This window comes from Schistocerca americana, chromosome 9, assembly GCF_021461395.2.
Source record: "Schistocerca americana isolate TAMUIC-IGC-003095 chromosome 9, iqSchAmer2.1, whole genome shotgun sequence".
Lineage (NCBI taxonomy): Eukaryota > Metazoa > Arthropoda > Insecta > Orthoptera > Acrididae > Schistocerca > Schistocerca americana.
In genome coordinates this window covers 69838122-69858243 of record NC_060127.1, presented here as the reverse complement: position 1 = coordinate 69858243, position 20122 = coordinate 69838122, and the positions used below count along the sequence as shown (strand labels likewise).

General features: G+C 45.8%; 1 protein-coding gene across 3 annotated transcripts in view; it reads left to right on the top strand.

The window, feature by feature from the left end:
- The window catches only part of LOC124551019 (retinol-binding protein pinta-like), a 259822-nt gene extending 240808 nt beyond the window's left edge, over positions 1 to 19014 (top strand). For 2 of the 3 annotated variants that reach the window (XM_047125865.1, XM_047125867.1), the window contains one exon: positions 18339 to 19014. In XM_047125865.1, the coding sequence (XP_046981821.1) occupies positions 18339 to 18496 (158 nt within the window). In that variant the 3' untranslated portion in view covers positions 18497 to 19014. The remainder of the gene's footprint in view (positions 1 to 18338) is intronic. The other variant, XM_047125866.1, reaches the window with a different exon arrangement.
- The last annotated feature ends 1108 nt before the right edge of the window (positions 19015 to 20122 follow it).

The window sequence follows — 20122 nt, the reverse complement described above, 5'->3', positions numbered from 1 at the left end:
CGCCAGTTGGCCCAGTTGAAGGAAGGTAATGTTGACTTCGGTGCTTGTGCTGACATGCGACTCATTGCTCTACAGTACTAGCATCAAGCACATCAGTACGTAGCATCAACAGGTTAGTGTTCATCACGCACGTGGTTTTGTAGTCAGTGCAATGTTTGCAAATGCGGAGTTGGCAGATGCCCATTTGATGTATGGATTAGCACGGGGCAATAGCCGTGGCGCGGTATGTTTGTATCGAGACAGATTTCCAGAACGAAGGTGTCCCGACAGGAAGACGTTCGAAGCAATTGATCGGCGTCTTAGGGAGCACGGAACATTCCAGCCTATGACTCGCGACTGGGGAAGACCTAGAACGACGAGGACACCTGCAATGGACGAGGCAATTATACGTGCAGTTGACGATAACCCTAATGTCAGCGTCAGAGAAGTTGCTGCTGTACAAGGTAACGTTCACCACGTCACTGTATAGGAGGGCCTCCACGCTCTCCTGACCTCAACCATCTTGACTTTCATTTATGGGGGCATTTGAAAGCTCTTGTCTAGGCAACCCCGGTACCAAATGTAGAGACTCTTCGTGCTCGTATTGTGGACAGCTGTGATACAATAGGCCGTTCTCCAAGTCTGCATCAGCGCATCAGGGATTCCATGCGACGGAGGGTGGATGCATGTATCTTCGCTAACGGAGGGCATATTGAACATTTCCTGTAACAAAGTGAAGTCACGCTGGTACGTTCTGTTGCTGTGTGTTTCCATTCCATGATTAATGTGATGTGAAGAGAAGTAATAAAATGAGCGCTAACATGGAAAGTAAGCGTTTCCGGACACATGTCCACATAACATATTTTCTTTCTTTGTGTGTGAGGAATGTTTCCTGAAAGTTTGGCCGTACCTTTTTGTAACACCTTGTATACATATATGAAGGTTGAAATTTAAATAGTGGCAACTATTTACTCACAACCGATATAAAAGAGTTACATGTTTGCACCTGTTACTGTCCTTCAAAGTAGTCACCAGTGTTGTGTAGAACCCGTTGGCAGCTATGTGGAAGGCGTAGTATACCGTTAGCAGAGCCTGTTCTGTTGATGGTGCGAATGGAGCGGTCTAAAGTTATGGTGATTCTCGTGTATGACTGTGATGGTGTTATCCTAACGCATTAAGTTCCTCCACGGCAGACCTTCACTGCACAGTATTACTGTTCGTGTTTGGAGCATCACCTGCGACTAGCTTTGCGAAAGAAGCAGCGACACTTTCTGTGCAACCCACCCATCATTTTGCAAAACAATGCGCGGGCGCATACAGCGCAAGCTGTGGCTGCTCTGTTCGGTCGATCGGACTGGGAAGTACTGTACCATCCACCATACTCCCCGGACCTTAGTCCTTGTGACTTTGATTTGATTCCGAAGATGAAGGAACCACTTCGTGGCATTCGCTTCAGAACTGTTTCAGAGATTCGACTGGCAGTAGACCGCTCCATTCGCACTATCAAGTTCTGCTAACGGTGTACTACGCCTTCCACATCGCTGGCAACGGGTTCCACACAACGCTGGTGACTATTCTGAAAGACAGTAACAGGTGGAAACGTGTAACTCTTTTGTATCGGTTGTGAATAAGTAGTTGACACTATTTTTAAGTCCCACACCTCGTATAAATGGATAAAGAAGAAACGATAAATTGTTAGCAATCCTTTTTAAAATGCATATATGTAAGTAGTTCTCTAGTTTAGATAACTAGTTTACTTATTGGTAGCTGAAAACATTACAACTAAGGCATATAATCCATTGAACTTTAGTTAACACACTCATTAAATCCTGGCGACATATTAAATGAGATACAAAAGTAAGATTTAAAAACTTAGTTCTTTTGCTTTTTTTTCTTTTTCTCGGCCACGATCGATACAAACCATATCAAAAATTGTGCAGTCTTCGTGTAACCAAATCTTACAACTTACTTAGCGACACCTTTTTGATGCTTTTTTGACGTCATCCGGGTCGTTGAGATGTGAAACGCTGGGCATGCTACGTCATTTGAACGGAAATACAGACAAAACGGGAATGTTTTCTGCTATTTAAAACTGTTATTTGATATGGGTGACAAGTGGTTCAAATGGCTCTGAGCACTAGGGGACTCAACTGCTGAGGTCATTAGTCCCCTAGAACTTAGAACTAGTTAAACCTAAGGACATCACACACATCCATGCCGGAGGCAGGATTCGAACCTGCGACCGTAGCGGTCTCGCGGTTCCAGACTGCAGCGCCAGAACCGCGCGGCCACTTCGGCCGGCTGGGCGGCAAGTAACCGTAATGAATAAATGGGCAGCATATTTACTGCATATTACTGCGGTATGTTTCCCGATCTGCAGGGGAGAGACGTCGTATCTTTGTACGACCTTGATTGGTAAGCTGGCCGCATTTGCATTAGGGCACGCCTAATGGAACTTATTGTTAATACAACTATTCAAATATACCGAAATATTTTACTATTTCCACACGCTGAATTGATTATGACGCTAAAAGCGTTTTTGAAGGGATATTAACAGACTTAGCTCAGTTATTCCCCCAAAGCTTACGTAAAACTTGCTGGTTCGAAACGTAACCAGACAGATATGGCGCGGTGTCCACTGAACATCTGCAGTGGCAATACGCGCACGTGCACTGCGTCAGTGTTTGCCGAAACTACGAGGGGTGCGCAATCTAAGGCGCAAGTGGCGCCTCCCCCGGATTGACCCTGCTTTAGACGAAGATTGTGTGTGGAGACGTGGCTGCAGCTGCTCTTCTGGCTGTTCAGCTGCGCCGAATCCGTTTGCTGCACGAAATCTCGACGACCGGCCCAGCACTTCTCCTGGTGTGTTTCGAGTCGTGTTCCTACGTACCTCGTCAGTTCAAAACGTTCCGAGACTGGATTAATAAAAAGTAGAGGAAAGTTGAGGAGTGATTTCTTAATACTTCAGATGGTCTACAAAGTCTCCTCCCACTTACGTGCAACACACAGAATGTTGCACAAAATGTTCTCGGTTCACTTGCGGGCTCAAATTCGGATAAAAATTCCAAGCTTTTGATACCCTCCATCACTGTCGTCAGGGGCTAAAACTGACTGTCCCGAACAGGCAAGGTTCCCTCTTTTATTGCCACAGGACGGCACCTGACTGGCTGGATTATACATCGGTGTAGCGCTTTATGTCCACAGATTGTTCTTGCGCTCTCTACCTCTAACACCACTTGCAGCGTCATCCATCGCATCAGACTGTGAACTTTGGGAAGTACTCCACCATGTTTTTTCCTTAAAAGTGTCAAGCACAACCTGGTCACATAGCACTGAGAGGCTGCAGCAGTTATTTGAATGTTAGACATCCCACTATTATTTGAATAGTAGACATCCCAACATAAGATTTACAGTAGAGGTGGAGAAGGATGGAAAGCTACCTTTTTAAAAAGTGTAGGTCGAACTGGAATCGGATGGATGACTATGCCATTTTGTGTACGGGAAACGGACGCGTACGTATCTGTATGTCAACGGACTTAGCTTTCATCACCCAGCTCAGAAGGGAGCTATGCTGAACACTTTAGTACATAGAGCCAGAACGTTTTCGGGCAAGGACCACATCGGTTTCCAGATTAAGCATCTGAAGATGGTATTCGGAAGTAACCGGTATTCTGTCGTGACGTTGGATCGACGGTGTCGAGGAAACCATGGCGTGACGCCGTTCAGACAAGCCAAGAGGACCGACACACAGCGCAGCTTCCGTTCTGCGGTGCAACAGCCGGCAAGGTAGGCACCGTCCTAAACAGGTCAGGGATCAGACCAGTCTTCTGGCCACCCGGAAAAATTAAAGAAATGTTGCGACGGGTTGAAGATGATCTCGGCCTGCAAGTGCCAGCAATTTATAGCATTCGTTGCAAGTGAGGCAAGAGTTACGTGGGCCAGTCTGCAAGGACGTAGCCGGTCGCTGCGTCGAGCATCGGTGTCGTCCTAAGTAAAGGCAGTTGCAAAAATCAGTGGCGGCGGAGCACAACCTGTTCACATAAAAGAGAATACCTGCTCACACGTCGACCAGTTATGATTTTGTGATCAGAGAAGCAGTTGAACTCAGATTTTGCGAAAACAAATTTAATGGAGACAACAGCTATGCACTTAGCAGTCTATGGAAGCGAGTAGTTGAAAAAGAAAAAAAGAAAAAAAAAAGAAACAGAGGACTAACTCTCGCAGTTAGCCGCCTGATGCAATGGATGCTGCTGTAAGCAACGCTAGACAGAGAGTGCAAGCAAAACTCTGTACCCACCATCACGGTGTAGCCCAGCCAGTCAGATGCAGTCCTGTGGCTATAAAAGAGGGAAACTTGCGACAGTCAGTTCGCACTGCCTCCTTCCTCTCCCACTGTCCTTCCTGTGTCACCATTCATAATACCAATTCCAGTACCTTCTACCCTACCGCAGATGTGACCCCCTTTCTCATCTCCTTTATCTCCTGTACACCGCTGATACGCCCAAACGACCCCACCTGTCCATCTCCTACACTATACTTCCTTGCCTTCTGTCCCAGCCTTCAACAGTCCCAGCGCTCCCTCCAAACTCACCTAGAGCAGTGCACTGCTTGGTACAAGTAGTGGCTCCTTCGAGTCAATCCTACCAAAGCACAGGCAATCATTATAGGATGTACCACCCCCTCCTTCCGGTTCCATGATTTCTACCCCACCATCTACGACTGCCCTATCCAACTTACCCCCACCTTGAAATACCTTGACCTCACCCTTCACCATCACCTCACCCAGATTTCCCATCTCCTTAACATTCAACACAAAACCTACAGTAGACTCCAGCTCCTAAAACTCCTGTCCAGCCAGACATTGCGACTGCATCCTTCCATCATCCTGCATACCTACTAATCCTTGATTCGTCTCTTCCTTTGTTATGCCAGCGTAGCTTAGATTTCTGCCCTGCCCAGATTCTATAAAGCCCTCCAAATCCTTGAACGCCATGGACTCTGCCACACCTTCTGTATCTGCCTCCCATCCCCCACATGTATCCTCTATGACACCATCCCCTTCCCAGAACTTCCCCTTTCCTCAAACACATCCACACCTTCATTAATTAAAACTTCCGAGCTGAATTGCCGTGGTCCACATATAAAACTGTTTCTCCTTCCTGACGTTTCGTTGCCTACTGCGGGAAATCTTCCGAGGTGAGTCGGCGACTGGCTGCTAGGCGCTGGATGTCCCACTTATACAGAGCGCTTAGATTGCGCCACCACTCATCACGTGCTTTCGACTTTGAAACTATCTCTGGCTAGTGCCGTCTCTCTCGATTATAGGTAATCGATAGTCACTTCGTTGGTACAGAGTCGACCGCCATATCTTGTCTACTTTTAATCCTTCTTCTTTTTTATTAAAATTAATTTCGTGCTTTTAGATCTCTATAGCTTCTCTATACATGTGGGTACAATAATGTGAGGTCCTAGCTATCACGTTTGTCTCACTAAATTTTATTTTGTGATCACCGTCTTTGAAAACGTGTTCTGCTACAGCTGATTTGTCAATTTGTCCCAATCTACAGTTCCTTGTGTGTCCCGTTAGGTGGGTATTAACACTCGTTTTAGTTGTTCCAATATAAACCATGCCACAGCTACACGGAATTTTATACACACCTGGGGTATGTTATGACATCCACACCTTGTTCATCACCCTCAGACTCGACCCCCCCCCCCCCAATTCCCTGTCGTCTTCTGCCATCTCTACCCCCAGCCTGTTGCTGCACCTTTACTGTGGTGTCTCGCCCTCTATTCATCTTCCTTTTCCTATACAACTTCCAGCGCCGACCCCTCCCAGTGGATGAGCTTCCTACCAACTCTAATGCCACCTTTCCCCTCCCCCTCCTCAGGGCTCCCTCTCCCCTCCTCTTCCCTCCCCCCGAGCAGTTTTTCCTCTCTCGTCCACCCCCTCCTTTCCAGTGCACCCCCTCTGTATCTCTGTGCTCCCTCCTGCCTTGCCATCCCTCTCCATCTCCCACCCCACTTGTCTTCTGCCCTTGGTGTACCCACTGACCCCCTTGGTTTTTGTCCCACTCCAGTCCCCCTCCCCCACTGCCCCTCCAGTCACTCTTTTCCCTCGTCTCAGGCCTTCCCTCCCTCAGCAGGTCCCTCCTGGCAGTTTTTACCCTTTTGGGTCGGTGCTCTGTTTCATGCACTGGTTTTCAAGTGTCATCGTTCTGGAGTATTTTAGTACTGTGGCCAACCTTTAACTTGTGCATGTGACTTCGGTATATTTTACATGTTACACATATTGCCAACTGTGTTTTTTTAACTTTATGTGGACCTTCTTTCATTCTCCCACATGAAAATCTCCGAGTATGTGTATATTTTAACCCCCACTAGCACCTCTTACTATTTTCGTAACTCCCCTTTTATCGCCTTTTATATGTATCGTTTTCATCTTTTTAATAAACGTATCACTCGACTGAAGAGCGGCGGATTGTGCTGCTGCAAGCCCTCCCATTCCCATTTGGGGCAGGGGAATGAAATCACAATAAAAAAAAGGTAGTTCACATTGCCTCCTTCCTCTCCCTCTGTCCGTCCTGTATCACCATTGATAATACCAATGTCCGTACCTTCTACCCTAATGCAGCTGTGCCCTAGGGCTCCATCCTTTCTCATCTCCTATATCTCCTGGACACCGCTGATGTGCCCAAACCACCTGCACCCATCCATCTCCTTCAACACGCTGACGACACTACCTTCCTTGCCTTCTGTCCTAACCTTCAATGGACCCAGCACTCCCACCAAACTGACCTAGACCAGTTTATTGCTTGCTGCAATCAGTGGCTCCTTTGACTCAATCCTTCCAAAACAAAGGCAGTCATTATAGGATGTACCACCCTCTCCTTCTGGCTCCATAATTTGTTCCTCACTATCTATAACTGTCCTATCCAACTTACCCCCAGCTTGAAATACCTTGGCCTCACCCTTGACTGTCACATCACCTAGGTTTCCCATTCCCTTAACATCCAATGCAAAGCCCACAGTAGACTTCACCTCCTGAAACTCCTGTCAGGCCAGACACAGGGAATGCGCCCTTCCACCATCCTTCATACCTAAAAATCGTCGACCCATCCATCCTTTGTTACGCCATTGTTGCCTGGATCTCCTCACCTCCTAAATTCTATAAAACCCACCAAATTCTTGAACTCCATGCACTCCCCCTGCTTTTCATAACCGTCTCCCATCCCCCACCATGAATCCTCTATGACCTCACCCTTTTCCCACATCTCCTCTTTTCCCTTGATCACATCCATATTCTCTACACCAACTGTCGCCTTGATCCCCATCACCCTCTAGTGTCTCCTTTCCTCTCCACTCCCTACCTGCTGCGGGTCTCTACCAATGTATCCCACCCTCTCCCATCTCCACACCTTCCATCTGCCCTCCCAAAGAAACTTGCAGCATCTCCCCATCCCAGATGATATGCTTCCCCCCGATATTTATCCTTCCTACCGATTCTGACCCTTCTCCTCCTCCTTAAGGCTTCCTCTTCTTCCCCTCCTCCCCAGCTGGTTCCTCCCTCCTACCTCCCTGCCCTTCTCACTTCCCTCTTCCCAGTCCTTGTACTCCTTCCTGGGCTTTCCCCTCCCCCACCCTCCCCATCTCCTGCCTCTTGGTGTGCTACCAGCTCCCCCCTTCCTGCCTCCTCTCTTTCCCCTGACCTTCTCTCTTTCCTCTCTCCCCCCTCTCTGACCTCCACTCCCTTTGCAGGTCCTTCCTATTTTACTCCGGGTATTTTGTCTTGGGTTGGTGCTCGCCGTGTTTTTAATATAAATGCAGTGTGTGTTCAGTGTCGTCATCCTGTACTGTGAAAGCCGTTTTTAATTGTTCTCTTCGTCCAGCCAGTGTTTATGTGCTAGATCTTCGTCGAATGTCATTTCAGTTATATGTGGGTTTTATGTAAATGTGTCTTGTCAAACTACTTCTATTTTGTATATTTTAACTCCAATTTGTTTCCCCTTCTCATGTGTAAACTACATATTTTAACCCCATGTTTTACGTATATAGCACTCTCCTGTGATATTTTATACAGCCCACATAGGGCAGGGGTATGAAATTACGACAAAGAAGAAGAAAGACAGTCAGTTTTAGTCCTTGACGACGATGATGGAGGAGTATCATCGAAAACTTGGAATTTTATCCAAATTTGACGCGGCAGGCGAACTGAGAACTTTTTGTGCAAGGACTCCATGACGGAAAACTGCGAAGACTCAGAACGTTGATACAACCATAGGAAACTGTAAGAAATGTCCTTCTCTAGGATTTTGGGAACTCGCACATCTCATTGACCTGAATGTCAGACATGCCGTCGAAACATTGACCCTTCACGCGAATTTATGACTTTGTTGCTCTGTGGTAGATTCGTACTGGTAAAACCAAGTTTAATCACCTGTGATGATTTTTCACAACAATGTTCATACACTACTGCTTCACGTCCGTTAATTAACGTGGACTGACTTATAGCTGACTGGTGGAATGCACATCTGTTGTTAACAGTCGTTACTTTAAGCTGTCACCACAGTCGCTGACGTTGCTTATACGCCAGGAATAAAATCTGTTTTTTGGACTGACAGAGTATACTCTTTGCCGTAAGACAGTGTGCCTGCTTGAACACTGTTCAGACTGTCCAGGGTGACTTTCTGATGTGTGCAGAAAATCGAATAGTGTATAGATGATGACGAAGAGACTCTACAGGCTGCGAACAATTTTTGTCTTCCTGAAACTCCAATATAAAGACACCTTCCATTACTTTTCAGTTATTCACGAGTGGCAAGTCAGAAGAACGTAACACTAACAGATATGTGTTCAGCGTTGTTGCATGGATCTGGAATAATTCGTCCAAAACAAAAACAGTTGGACAAACAGAAATTTCAAGTCAAATAGTGTGGGAAGGGAAGAGGGAGAAGCTGTGAAGTTGTTTCCCAACACGGCAGCCATTTTAGACGTCTTCATCCCTGGATGAGACTCGTCATTTTCGGATGGAAAGGGGATATCAAACGGAGGAGGCACCATTGTTTTTCTCGTGTAATTCTCTGCCTGTTTAATACGTGGCACTTTCCAGCAGGCTACAAGAAGATTATGTGGATCTAGTAATTAGTGATGAGGTACTAAATCTAATTACGGGAAAACGAAATTTGTCGTATAATGCTTCTGAAAGAACGGGTCTGCTGAGATCACGTCTTGGGGGACCAAGGAGTAGTCAACTACGTAATGTAGGGATTTGTTTGTGCGAGTTGGGGAGATAACAACTGTACAGGGTGTCCCACTTAAAATCGGTACGCCTGACGCCCAAGATTCAAGTAACAATAAACTAACTAAAAAGGAATAGATAAAAGTGACGTTAAAAACATTTAGTTATCTATGAATGCAGAGTCTCGCGGCGATAACATTGAGTAAAATTTCTCGGGTTTCCAACCACGTCAATTGCTTAAAAGTATACGAGCTTTCGGCCAAGCACTCCTCGGCCATTGTCAAGTGTTATGACTGCCAGTGGGCTGTTGGTGTGCCCTTATGAAGAGGGCACATCGAACGCCGACTCAAAACATGGCCATATATGCCCATGTCACGGGCACCAGTGACGTCACAGCCGGCAGCTAGCGAATATAAGGGCGCACCAACAGCCCACTGGCAGTCGTATCATGTGCCAAGGAGTGCTTGGCCGAAAGCTCGTGTAGTTTTAAGCAATTGACGTGGTTAGAAACCCGAGAACATTTAGTTATCTGTTTATAAGAGATGCTGAAAATGCTGGCCATGGTCATCCAGGCATCGCTAACTTCGTGTGATGGCCTACCGGCAACACGTGTAATTCTTCAGGCATGATGTTGTTAATTTCTCTAGTGATGTTCCGTTTCACATCGTCTATCGTGTAAGGATTGTTAGCATACACTTTGCTTTTTAGTGCGCCCCATAAATAAAAATCACACACCAGGGATCTTGGGGCCAGAGGCCTCTCTGACAAGTCTGTCTTCAGGGAAGGCATTGATGACTTGGGCCATACTGCATGTGTGAGCTGTTGCTCCATCTTGCTGGAACACTGCCTAACGCTTGCCTGCAATTGTTAACTGTGCACAGAAAGAGTCAAAGATCTCTGAATATGTGCCATCGTTTAAAGTATGACTGAAAAGTATAGGGCCAACAATGCGCATGCTGGACGACAGACTCCAGACACCTATATTCTTTCAGTGGAGAGCACCGAGCAATGTGGTGAAGTGGTTAGCACACTGGCCTCGTTCCTCAGGACGACGGTTCAAACCCGCGTCCAGCCATCCAGATTCAGGTCTTCCACGATTTCGCTAAATCGCTCCAGGCAAATGCCAGGATGGTTCCTTTGTAAGGTCACGGCCGATTATCTCCCCAACCATTGACATAGTTCGAGCTCGTGTTCCGTTTCCAATGACCTCGATGTCGACGGAACGTTAAACTCAATCCTCCTTCCTTCCTTGAGTGGAGAGGTTCTTTATGCCTAATGTTTGGGTTGTCCTGCGACTAGTAACTGAAAATCTAGAGTTTATGTAATCTGACACATGTAACCAGGCCTCACCTGACATGAAGTGAAGCAAAGAGTCCAAGTACACAGTTACAATAATGACCTCATGCTGCTGTTCCTCAAATTTCAACTCTTGCACGACACTCACATTTCGCCTTTTAGTACACAATGACACAGTGTACGAGATATACCGACGTGCTGTGATAACCTTCTCATCAGCTTGCAGGGACTTCTCGTAATGTCCATACGAATTCTATATATAGCTTCCGGGGTCGCCACTGTCGCTCGCCTATTCCTCTGCACATTCTGAACGGATCCTACAGACATCCATTCCATGTACACGTCTTGAATAGTGCTGGTCGTGGGGGTTTCCTACCACGCTACTTGTATTGAAACATTTCCTTACAGTCGTTGATGGACCCTGTCTGTGTAACACTCCACAATATCAATTCGTTGTTGAAATGAAAACTGTTCCAATTCTGTAAAAACTGAACAATACGAGCTTCTCACAACTGACTCACCAACACACAGCTTCACTCAACTTTGCAATTAAGTACATTGCAACCAGCTTTCGAGACACTGTTGCCACTTCACAAGCAGTTCGACTAGAGATGACTAACCTGTACGTGAGGCTTTCCTGTGTTATGTGTGACAAGTTCTACAAGGAGACCAAACCTTGAGAACAGTGAGCCTATTCAGATCTGGGTGGCCTGCAATAGTTGTGCAAAAATGAAGAGGCTTGCTTAGGAAACACTGGTGTCGAACCGCTACGGTCGCAGGTTCGAATCCTGCCTCGGGCATGGATGTGTGTGATGTCCTTAGGTTAGTTAGGTTTAAGTAGTTCTAAGTTCTCGGGGACTGATGACCAAAGATGTTAAGTCCCATAGTGCTCAGAGCCATTTTGAACTGGTGTCGAGTGGTGTAACAAACCAGTTTTCGGACTAAGACTGCGACGACAGCAACACCAACAACAACTGTTATCATCCTGGAAACATCCCCCAGGATGTGGCTAATCCATGTCTCCGCAGTATCCTCTCTTTCAGGAGTGCTAGTTGTGCAAGGTTCGCAGGAGAAATGGTTCAAATGGCTCTGAGCACTATAGGACTCAACTGCTGAGGTCATTAATCCCCTAGAACTTAGAACTAGTTAAACCTAACTAACCTAAGGACATCACACACATCCATGCCCGAGGCAGGATTCGAAACTGCGACCGTAGCGGTCTCGCGGTTCCAGACTGCAGCGCCAGAACCGCGCGGCCACTTCGGCCGGCTTTCGCAGGAGAGCTTCTGTAAAGTTTGGAAGGTACGAGACGACATACTGGCAGAAGTAAAACTGTGAGGACGAGGCATGAGTCGTGCTTGGGCAGCTCAGATGGTAGACCACTTGCCCGCGAAAGGCAAAGGTCCCGAGTTCGAGTCTCGGTCCGGCACACAGTTTTAATCTGCCAGGAAGTTTCAACAACTGTTATGCTCATAAAGAAACAATAATCGACAACTCGTTTTCGATTGCTGCAGACTGCCGCTGGTGCAAGCTACCTACCTAATCCGCACCACGCAGTAGCGTGTTGCCTGCAAGAAAAGCCCGAATCATTTCCTTTTGTCAAACCTGTAACGTTTCCTTAAGCAGTCAATATATATACGGCAAGTCCTCAGTGTCAAACGGAAAACAAATACTTACAGTTTGCCCAATTTAAGCTCCACAGTCTTTTCATTTCTTCGCAGAAATCCTCTTCCTCCTCCCTTCATTGGTTGCGGTCGGTCATGTTCTATCATGTTTCTATCCGTATTCAGTCCTTTCCTCAACGCCCCACAGAAGTGATAAAAGTCATTCGATAGCGACATGCAGATATACAGATGTCGGTAGTACCGCGTACACAAGGCAGGGTGGTGCTTCGACGGAGCTGTCAACTGTACTTACGTGATTCATGTGAAAATGTTTCCGACGTCATTATGAATTAACAGACTTTGAGCACAGGAAGGTACTTGGAGCTAGGAGCATCGGACATTTCATTTCGGAGATAGGGAATTCAGTATTGTGAGATCTACATTGTCAAGAGCGTGCCGAAAATATCACTTTCAGGCATTTCAGGCATTACCTCTCACGACGGACAACGCTGTGGACGACGGCCTACACTTACGACCGTTTGTGTAGAGTTGTCAGTGCTAACAGACAAGCAGCACTGCGTGAAATAACCGCAGAGGTCAATGTGGTACATACGATGGACGTATCCGTTAGAAGAGTGCAGCGAAATTTTACGTTAATGGCCTACGCCACAGACGACCAGCGCGAGTGCCTTTTGCTAACAGCACTACACCGCCTGCAGCGCCTGTCCTGGGCTCGTAACTGTGTAGACGGGACCCTAGACGACCGGAAACAGTGGCCTGGCCAAATGAGTCCCGATTTTACACTCATGCTCATAATTTAAGGATAATTGCAGAACGTGGTGCCACACAACGTGGCATTACACAAGTCTGGTGCTAGTAGCATAGGCACATGGGGAACACACATGACAGAGATTTGTAAGACCACGGTACTGGTGATAAGTTGGGAAAACCGTCGTCCCGAAACACATGTGCTACAAAACGCTACTTTGTCCTGTGCATGTACCCCAATATCAGGATGGGATATGCACACGAACACAGGCCGCACAACGGATTGGCATGCTCTTGATCAGGTGGTCGAAGAGCTGCTGGGGTATAGCCTCCCATTGATGCACCAGTGCCTGTCGGAGCTCCTGAAGTGTCGTAGGGGACGTGCTCATTGGAGTTTAGGTCTGGAGAACAGGCAGGACACTCCATTCGCCTGATATCTTCCACGATGGCAGCTCGATGGGGCCGTGCGTTATGATCCGAGGATGGTGGGACCCACTGCATCCCTGAAAAGGCGGACATACAGATGCAAAATGACGTCCCGATACATCAGACCTATTACAGTTCCTCTTTCAAAAACATGCAGGGGTGTACATACACCAATCATAATCCTAACCCACACCATCAAACCACGACCTCCATACAGGTCCCTTTTAAGGACATTAAGGGGTTTGTATCTGGTTCCTGGTTCACACCAGATGACAACACGGCGAGAATCACTGTTCAGAATATACCTGGACTCGTCTGTGAACATAACCTGGGACCCCTGTTCCAACGACCATGTACTGTGTTCTTGACACCAGGCTTTACGAGCTCTACTGTGACCAGGAGTCAGTGGAATGCATCTTGCAGGTCTCCAGGTGAATAAACTACGTCTGTTCAGTCGTCTGTAGACTGTGTGTCTGGTGATAACTGTTCCAGTGGCTGCGGTAAGGTCCCGAGCAAGGCAAGCTACAGTACTCCGTGGCCGTCTGCGGGCACTGACGGTGAGATACCGGTCTTCTTGCGGTGTTGTACACTGTGGACGTCCCGCACTGTAGCGCCTGGACACGTTTCCTGTCTGCTGGAATCCTTGAGATCACACTTTGTGGCACACGGAGGGCCAGTGCGACGTCCTACTGTGTTTGACCAGCCTCCAGTCGCCCTAGTATTCTACCCGTCATAACGTCATCAATATGTGTTCTCTGCGCCATTTCCAACACACAGTCACCATCAGCAAGTCCGAAAACGTCTGGACACTCACTCGCTGCACCGTACTCTGACATGCACCAATACACCTCTGCGTATGTGGACTGCTGCCAGCGCCACCGTGCGACGACCGCACGTCAGTTGCACCGCATGGTCATACCCTAAGGTGATTTAAACCCGCAAATCGCCTACCAGAGCATTGGTTCACCATGTATCAGCATTATCCTTAATTTATGGACATAACTGTGCTTCATAACAACTGATGGTAGGTTCGAGTGTGGCGCAGCCCCCACGAAGCCATGGACCCAGGTTGTCAACAAGGCGAAATGATGGCGCTGGCTCCATAATGTTACCATCTGTGTTTATATCGGTTGGTCTGACTCCTCTGATTACATTCGGCTACTTGGAGATCATTTTCATGAATAAATGTTCCTAAAGAACAATGCGCCATGTCATTGGCCATAATTGTTCGCGATTGTTTTAAAGAACATTCTGGACAGTTCTAGAGAATGATTTGGCAACCGAGATTGCCCGACTGAGCCCCATTGAAATTTAGTCAGTTTGTGCACGAATCCTGCACCGGCAACAGTTTTGCAATTATGTTCGGCTGTAGAGGGAACACGGCTGTGTATTTTTGCAGCCAACCTACAATGACTTACTGAGTCGGACCACGTCGAGTTGCTTCGATACTCCAGGCGAAACGTGGTCCGACGCCATTTTAAGAGGTATCCAAACACTTTTGTCATACGTTAGAATTGCTACAAATGCCGAAAGTTCAAATCCAACTGCCCGTAATTTGGTTTTCTTATCGTTTTACTTCTCGTAAACTGCATTATTTTCTACAGTAGATATTACACATTACATCAGATAACAAACACTTGTAAGCACTGAATTTTATATTACATGTAAGACTTAACAATATTTGTATTTGAACTACTGTTATGTAGAACATGAAGCGTGCTTGGATAGATATAACAAAGGCCTAAGGGCCATAATTTTGCCCAGATAAATAAATCAACAAGAAATAGTAAATGAAAATGTTTCACACAAAATCACATTGCAAGAAGGCTGTGGAAAAGATCGCACAAATTAAACATCACTCTTAAAATGTCATATCAAGGTAAATCATATTTGTGACTTTAGTATCGTATATTTATTTATCTAATGTGATCAGATTATGATTTTCAAATACTGTCTTTCATGGGAACAGTATTTTATACATACAATACTTTTTACACCACATTTCATTAAGTATTACGAAGCTAATCCGGAAAGTAAGGTTACAAGAATTTTTGAAGCACAAAAATTGAATTTACTTTAATAAAATTACTTGCATTATAGTATAGGTCTAGCGTTATTTTTCCACATAATCACCATTTACTTCAATACATTTTGTCATCCGTGGACGGGATTTTTTGACGTCTCCGGTCGCCTATTTCGGTCAGTTCTTCGCTTCAATTTTCACCTCGTCGTTGTCGTAAAAGTGTTTTCCACGAAGGTGTTCCTTTGATTTAGTGAAGAGATGATAGTCACTACGGCTGTGATAGGTGATCTTAAAACATCCCAACGTCACGAAATCAACAGCTCTTGTGTTGCATGAGTAGTATGCGGACGTGTGTTCTCATAATGATACAGACTCCCTTTGTCATCATCCTGCGACGTTTGTTTTTTGTGGTTCTGCGAAGTTTTTTCACTGTCTCACAATATCGTGCAGCAATTAGGTTTCAGCTCTTTCCAAAAAATCTGTGAGCAGTACCCCCTTTCTGTCGCAAAACAATGAAACCACGATTTTCCTCGCTGTTTCCTCAGTTCTGAAGTTTTTGGTTGAAGGAGAATGAATATGGCACCACCGCATTGATTGTCGTTTGCTCTCTGGAGTGCGGTGATAAGCCCGAGTTCCAACTCCTGTCACTATGCTCAAAACGGTCAAGAAATTCGTGAGCGGCACTGACACTATTCATTTTGGGTGCTTCGGGAAGCATCTTGGGTACCCATTGCGCACACAACAGTTCGTGAAATGTTTGGACAAACTGCATGCAGGTCGTCAATTGTCGAACGGCGAAAGAATATGTTTTTCAATTTTCTGCACCACATCATCAGTCACAGCTCACGGCCTTCCACTACTGTCTTCATCGTGAATTTCCGGCCTTCCAAAATTGTAATTCCGTACCCATGCTGCTTTGACATTACTGCCTCTAGATAAACTTAAACAATTTCGCGATGAGTCACAACGGCGTTCATGCCCTGAGCATTTAGATGACGAATTACAGCGCGCGTGTCGGCGGAAGTTGGAATGAGAAAGCCCAATTCTAACAGTCACCACAACAGTAATCGACGAGCTACTGCTTGTTGAGAATGGTCGTTCCTTCCGCTGGAATCCGCTACACGGCAGTGGTACCAACTTCTCCCACGGACATTCCACGCTAAACCTACACTACTGGCGACTAAAATTGCTACACCTCGAAGATGACGTGCTACAGACGCGAAATTTAACCGACAGGAAGAAGATGCTGTGATATGCAAATGATTAGCTTTTCAGGGCATTCACACAAGGTTGATGCCGATGGCGACACCTACAACGTGCTGACATGAGGAAAGTTTCCAACCAAGTTCTCATACACAAACAGCAGTAGAACGGCGTTGCCTGGTGAAACGTTGTTGTGATGCCTCGTGTAAGGAGGAGAAATGCGTACCATCACGTTTCCGACTTTGATAAAGGTCGGATTGTAGCCTATCGCGATTGCGGTTTATCGTATTGCGACATTGCTGCTCGCGTTGGTCGAGATCCAATGACTGTTAGCAGAATATGGAATCGGTGGGTTCAGGAGGGTAATACGGAACGCCTTGCTGGATCCCTGCGGCCTCGAATCACTAACAGTCGAGATGATAAGCTTGTTATCCTGACGGCTGTAACGGATCGTGGTGCCACGTCTCGATCCCTGAGTCAACAGATGGGGACGCTTGCAAGACAACAACCAACTGCACGAACAGTTCGAGGACGTTTGCAGCAGCATGGATTATCAGCTCGGAGACCATGGCTGCGGCTACCCTTGATGCTGCATCACAGACAGGTACTCAACGGCGAACCTGGGTGCACGAGTGGCAAAACGGCACTTTTTAGGATGAATCAAGGTTCTGTTCACAGCATCATGATGGTCGCATCCTTGTTTGGCGACATCGCGGTGAACGCACATTGGAAGCGTGTATTCGTCATCGCCATACTGGCCTATCACCCGGCCTGATGATATGGGGTGGATTTGGTTACACGTCTCGGTCACCTCTTCTTCGCATTGACGGCACTATGAACAGTGGACGTTACGTTTCAGATGTGTTACGACCCGTGGCTCTACCCTTCACTCGATCCCTGCGAAACCCTACATTTCAGCAGGATAATGCACGACCGCATGTTGTAGGTCCTGTACGAGTCTTTCTGGATTCAGAAATTGTTGAACTGCTGCTCTGGCCAGCACATTCTCCAGATCTCTCACCAATTGAAAACGTCTGGTCAATGGTGGCCGAGCAACTGGCTCGTCACAATACGCCAGTCACTACTCTTGATGAACTGTGGTATCATGTTGAAGCTGCATGGGCAACTGTACCTGTACACGCCATCGAAGCTCTGGTTGACTCAATGCCCAGTCGTATCAAGGCCGTTATTACGGCCAGAGGTGGTTGTTCTGAGTACTGATTTCTCAGGATCTATGCACCCAAATTGCGTGAAAATGTAATCACATGTCAGTTTCAATATCTTTGTCCAATGAATACCCGTTTCGTCATGTGCATTTCTTCTTGGTGCAGCAATTTTAATGGCCAGTAGTGTACTAGTACTAATACCACTAATGATAACAATAATAATAATATCCGTGACAACAGATAATATAAATCCAGTCATCATTGGTCAAAAGTCAGATACTATGACACGGTAAGTTCTAAGATAGAAATGTTCACATAGACTACCCCAGCTAATGACTGAGGGGGGTAAGGAGGGTAAGGAGGGACAGATGTCTCAAAATGTGACATGCTGACGTTAAGGTAAATACACCACATTAGTCGCACACAGTTGTAAATACTGCACTGATTTCATTATCGTTTGGTTTTAGGTCCCGTTTTCGTTGCCCAATAATTATTTATTTGTAAAATGTATAACAGACCTGTCTAAAACTGCCTATTGATGTATCCTAAAACATGTGTGAGCGTTATATCATAGGCTGTTTGCAGAAGCTGAATTCCTGAAATTGCACTGATTATTGCATCCTGTCTGCTTCCAGAGAAAACGATTGAAGTGGTGAAGGCAAACCGTGACTTCCTGGTGGAGGAGGAGAAGCGGCGCGTGGACGAGTCCCGGCGACAGGGGAAGCCGAAAGCCGGCACCCCGGAGACCCTGTACGGCGTGGAGGGGTCCTTCAAAAAGCTGGACATTGACTGACCACACAGGGCAGCAGCGCACGACTGGACAGCGGCATCTACCGTCAGGTGCTGACCAACTTCCCATCAGCCCAGGGCATGGGGTTACCTCCATTACCATGACTGGTGACGGATTAGTTATAGCAGTAGCAATGGTGTTTGTACAAGTATGGATGTCGCCTCACAGAAAGACGTGTGCAGGCCTCTTGGTATTGCTGTTAGCGTTAGGAAGAATTATTGTGAAGCCTATGTGTACATTACTACTATGGTTGAATGCAAAAACGTCAACTGCAGACATTATTTTGCTTCCACATTTATCTAGCTATACTATAGACATAGCATTTTTTTCAGATTACTATCCTTACTCTAAATTTTCAGTTTTGTTACCTATCAAGACACACACCACCTTATGTTCTGTACTCACCTCTTATGATCGCTGTTATTTACAATTGAACAACTACTTTTCTCCACGATTTTTGTTAAGATTCTTCCTACTATATGTTACTTATTTGTATAATTACTACCTAAAATAAAAATTTTTAGATAAAAATTGGAATTATATCTCATTTTGATTTCATCTTATAAATCCACTTTTAGGTTCATCCTTTGTGTCACAGACTCCTCCTGCAGTTTTCTTCCATTTTCTGTTGATACTAAAAATTTATTTGATAATTATTTTAGTTTGTGTGTGATATGAAACATAATAAAAGTACGTAATATGCCATGAAAATTCATGGCATTAGTACAAGATATTTACAACGTTATTGAGGGAAAAGAGTGAATAATTTCCTATATGTTTAGTTCTCCTAACAATAAACATGCTACTTCCTGCTTACAGCTATCAAATCACTTCTTACTGTAATTGCAATTTAGTAAGCTGCACATTTTAAAGCAAAAATTTCGATGTAAAAATGCACACAGACATATTCAGAGCTACTTTTGCAAACGACAAGCTAGTTTGAATGGTGTCAGGGTTACATATCAATAAACGATAGCAAAACTTTTATAGTAAGAAATTAAAATACTTTCCAAATTTACGGATGGGTTACATGCGTTGGAAATGTTTCGAAATGCGAGTGTATTTTTTCATGGGTGCACATTTTTGTTTGTGATTTTTGCTTTATAATCTGCATCTACATACATAATCCGCAGTGCACCATACGGTGCGTGGCGGAGGGTAGCTCGTTCCACAACTAGCATCTTCTCTCCCTGTTCCACTCCCAAACAGAACGAGGGAAAAAATGACTGCCTATATGCCTCTGTACGAGCTCTAATCTCTCTTATCTTTGTGGTCTTTCCGCGAAATGAAAGTTGGCGGCAGTAAAATTGTACTGCAGTCAGCCTCAAATGCTGGTTCTCTAAATTTCCTCACTAGCGATTCACGAAAGAAACGCCTCCTTTCCTCTAGAGACTCCCACCCGAGTTCCTGAAGCATTTCCGTAACACTCGCGTGATGATCAAACCTAGCAGTAACAAATCTAGCAGCCCGCCTCTGAATTGCTTCTATGTCCTCCCTCAATCCGACCTGATAGGGATCCCAAACGGTCCAGCAGTACTCAAGAATAGGTCGTATTAATGTTTTATATGCGGTCTCCTTTGCAGATGAACCACATCTTCCCAAAATTCTACCAATGAACCGAAGACGACT